The 4,120-nt window shown below is 37.1% G+C and overlaps 1 protein-coding gene across 1 annotated transcript; it reads left to right on the plus strand.

Annotated features, from left to right (window-relative positions):
- The first annotated feature begins 1,154 nt into the window (after nt 1-1,154).
- LOC112141219 lies at nt 1,155-3,850 on the plus strand. Its single transcript, XM_024264308.2, has 2 exons — nt 1,155-1,406; nt 2,103-3,850. Exons 1-2 carry the CDS (start codon nt 1,294-1,296, stop codon nt 2,845-2,847), a joined length of 858 nt encoding a protein of 285 aa, XP_024120076.1. The 5' UTR covers nt 1,155-1,293; the 3' UTR covers nt 2,848-3,850.
- The last annotated feature ends 270 nt before the right edge of the window (nt 3,851-4,120 follow it).

A 4,120-nucleotide genomic window follows, 5' to 3' on the forward strand; every position in this document is an offset into this window, starting at 1 on the left:
TTATATAATAAAAGATAACATTACAGATTTCAACAGAAAAATGTACAATATTTATTTTATAAATGTCCTGCTGAACTGTAATTTCATCTCCTGTCTTAGATCGTTCATAAATCTAAATACAAATTTGAGTAATGCTTCAATATTTAAAGTTTTATTCAAAATATAGACCTTTCATTTGAACAGATATTATTCTAGCAGGTTCTATTGGCCTGATGTTATTCACACGTGTTTTAAATGTGATCGAGCACAAAAACTGATGGAAATTCATGTTGGTGTTACGGGTCCCGGGTGCGGCGACCACAATAACACAAAGAATGTTGTGTCTGAAAAAAAGAAAAGGAGTCTCAGAGCAGGAACGACACGAGCACTCTCTTCATTCTCCAAAGCACTTCTGTTTAATCATTTAAACAAAATCAAAATTTCCATTCAGTGCATCCACTTGTCCAATATACAATTTAACCATAAAAGTCTGAACAAATATCTGATAGTGTGTCCAATAAATAATTATCCCAATTCTTTGTTCTATTTTCCTTTCTGATATATCACATTTTGATTTCAAAAGAAACATTCAATATTTACATATGTTTAATCCACCTTGGCTTTAATAATTGTAATGCAAACGAAATAAATAATGCTTTTCAGTAATATTTAGCTATTCTAGCTTATAAATGCTGGACATTGCACATTTAGGAACCAACTTTCACATTAACAAACAACATAACATTTATTTTATTATTCAATATCTCTTTTAAAACTGCTTCAAGAACTATTTATTTTAAACATGTTTAAAGTTAGGTCAGGAGTTCTACAAAAGTCATTAAAATCTACACAAAGCCATAGATGTAACCATTCTACATGGCCACCATGAAAACACTGGCTCATAACCCAAATCTCGTCATCCAGACACGAAATCTCGCGAGATCAACGGCCATTTCCCGTTCGTCTTTTCCCGCCAGTTCTCGCCAAAAAAAAAAAGAGTAAAAGATTCTCGATTTAATTTAAAATTATAAAACAAATAATACTGGTAATCCACTAGAAATCAAACCAAAGCTCATGGCTTTCACCTGTTACCGTTTTAAACCGGGTACTAACCTGAAAAAAAGAAAAGGAGTCTCAGAGCAGGAACGACACGAGCACTCTCTTCATTCTGTCCAAAGCAGATGTGGTACCTGAGTTCAACAAGATGGCGTGTTGAACGGCAGCAAGAGACAGAGGGTGGTCAAACTTTGTCCCAAACTTCATTTTAAAACCGTTTTTAAAGATCACTCTAAGTTTAAAATTAACCGTCAAAACATGCCGAAACCGAATATTCCCAAGAAACCCTCTGAAAGTGGTTGGAAAGTGGTAAGCGAACAAGTATCACACGAGGATGAAGAGATGCTAACCTCGGCTAGCGACCATGACAATAGTCGTGTTTCCATTAACTCTGAAATTTCGAAAAACGGAATTTCGATATTAAATTATCCTAATGGAAACACCACAATTTCGAAAAAACTCGCCTTTTTCGAAATAAAGTTTTTGCGCTTAGAGGAGGTGGTATTTGGGCCGTATCGAAACAGTAGTTTTTCGAAAAACTGTAATGGAAACACTTTTTTCGAAACAAACGAGTCACGTGACCATTAACCGGATATGGCGTTTCGGACAGGAAGCAGGAAAAGCTGGTCAAATGCGCTTTTTCACAGCAACTGGCTGCCTTGAGCACCGCACAGCTCATCAAAAGTTGAGCGTGTCGTGCGAAAATGCTGAATCCACAGCTCTTCGGTGAATTCTTCAACCACGATTCCCCAAAACTGTTTGACTCTACGTCGCTCCCACGTTTAAGGAGCCTGCCGCTCCAAGGCTCGGATCAGACGTAGACGTCTTCTCTGATGGGAAGGATGAGAGCTAGCTCCGTGGCAGAAATGTGAATGAATCTACTGCACATGAAAATAGTGTTTATATCCGTCGTCATGTTTTTTTTAATGACTTATCGCGGGAATTACTTCGAGTTTTTCGCATAATCATGGTTTAATGGAAACGCTGTTTTTTCGAAACATTGTTTTATCGAAATTCTAGAAATTTCGAAAAAGTTTTGCGCAAAAGTGTAATGGAAACGCAGCTACTGTTAAAGAAGCTAACATGGCTAAGCGGAAAGATATCGGGTCTGCTCCAACAACCCCAAATAAAGCGCCTGCCGGTAAGAAATCAAAAAATAAGGAGGAAAACGAGGAGGACGTCTCTAATCTGACAATTTTAATAGCAATTCAGAACATGGCGAAAGATGTGGAAGAACTCAAGGAAAAAGCTGCACAGAGTAGCTCCATGCTAGCTGCACTGAGCAAAGCAGTCCAGTTTAATGCCGAAGAAGTCAAAGAATGTAAAGGCAAAGTAAACGAACTTGAAATGCAATTCCACCTCCTTAAAAAAGAAAACATTGAACTGAAAGAAAGGCTGAAGGAGCAAGACAGGTACAAGATGCGATGGTGCTTAAAGTTTAAAGGTTTGCCGGAGAAGAAGGATGAAAACATCAGAGAGGACACCATCCAGCTCTTCAGGCGGATCATTCCAGACATAGACCTGCGCAGGCTCGAGGACGCGGTAGACGTGGTGCACAGAGTGGGGAAGAAAGAAGATAACCGGAGCAGAGCCGTGATAGTCCTGTTCGCTCGACGGTTGGTCAAGGAGGAGATCTGGCGCAGAAGCAAGGACTCTCCCGTGTGCAAAGAGAGGCATTCGCTTCTCCGAGATGATGCCGCTGGAGGACAGGGAGGCGAGGAAGAAGCTTTGGTGGAGCAGGCGAGACGGGAGGGAAAGCGCGCATACTACCGAGGCCCCCATGCGTTCATCGAGGGTAAAAAGATCGGTTAAAGACTAATAACTTTGAAATGTTAAATGAGTGAAAAGTTTCATAGGGACACTCACTTGTTACAGAAAGGAGAAAAAAAGAGAGTTTTTTTTTTTTTTCCCATTAGTGTTCATTCTATACTTGTACTTTTATGTTCAATTGTTCTTTTTCACTTTCTTCGTTAAATGTGAGGGGTCTTCGAGATCTGGTTAAAAGAAAAGCCTTATTTTTGTTTCTTAAAGAGCAAAAAACACAGTTTTTGTTGTTACAAGAAACACATTCATGTGATGGAGATGAAAAGTTTTGGACTAACATGTGGGGAGATAAAATATTATTCAGTCACGGAACCAACAGGTCAGCTGGTGTTGCCATTTGTTTTCATCACTCATAGGCAAGATATTGAAGGTCACTGGCTCGTAGCAGCCCTGAAAATTGATGATCTTTTTTTCATATTAGTTAATGTTTATGGTCATAAACTGGATTCACAAAATAGAGAAATGCTACAAAGCATAGTTAGGGAGGTTGAAGACTTAAAAACGCTCCACCCAACAAATTTAATTTTAATGGGAGGGGATTGGAACATAACGCCGGATGAATGGGAAGATAGATGGCCATCAAAATATGTAAATCACCACTATAACTCTGTCATGGAAGCATTTATTAGAGATAATGATCTCATTGATGTCTGGAGAGCTCAAAACCCAGGAAAGAAAGAATTCACATGGTACGAGCCCAACTGTGGAGCTAAATCTAGAATAGACTACTGGCTTATCTCTGAAGCTCTAGAAAGATCTACTTGTAAAACCTCAATTTCTAAAGCTCCACTGACTGATCACAATATTATTGAAATGGCACTTGGTTCAAATAGTAAAAAAACAAGAAATAAAAGTTACTGGAAATTCAATGCTAATTTGCTCAATAACCAAAACTATTGTTCTTCAATTAAAAAAATTATTTCAGATATTGAAAAAGATGAAAACATTGAGAGCTTTTGCAATAAGTGGGAATATATTCAATTTAAAATTAGAGAATTTTCTATTAAAACTAGTAAAGAATTAATCAAGAAAAACAGAAAGAGGAAAAAAAATGATTTTATGAAATAAGTGAATGTTGCAGTAAATCTGANAAAAAAACAAGAAATAAAAGTTACTGGAAATTCAATGCTAATTTGCTTAATAACCAAAACTATTGTTCTTCAATTAAAAAAATGATTTCAGATATTGAAAAAGATGAAAACATTGAGAGCTTTTGCAATAAGTGGGAATATATTAAATTTAAAATTAGAGAATTTTCTAT

This window comes from Oryzias melastigma, unplaced genomic scaffold, assembly GCF_002922805.2.
Source record: "Oryzias melastigma strain HK-1 unplaced genomic scaffold, ASM292280v2 sc00611, whole genome shotgun sequence".
NCBI lineage: Eukaryota > Metazoa > Chordata > Actinopteri > Beloniformes > Adrianichthyidae > Oryzias > Oryzias melastigma.

Coding starts and splice junctions, on each gene's coding strand:
- LOC112141219 (XM_024264308.2), top strand. CDS start 1,294: ATGCCGAAACCGAATATTCCCAAGAAACCCTCTGAAAGTGGTTGGAAA. Junction 1,407..2,102: donor TCGGCTAGCGACCATGACAA/TAGTCGTGTTTC, acceptor AAACGCAGCTAC/TGTTAAAGAAGCTAACATGG.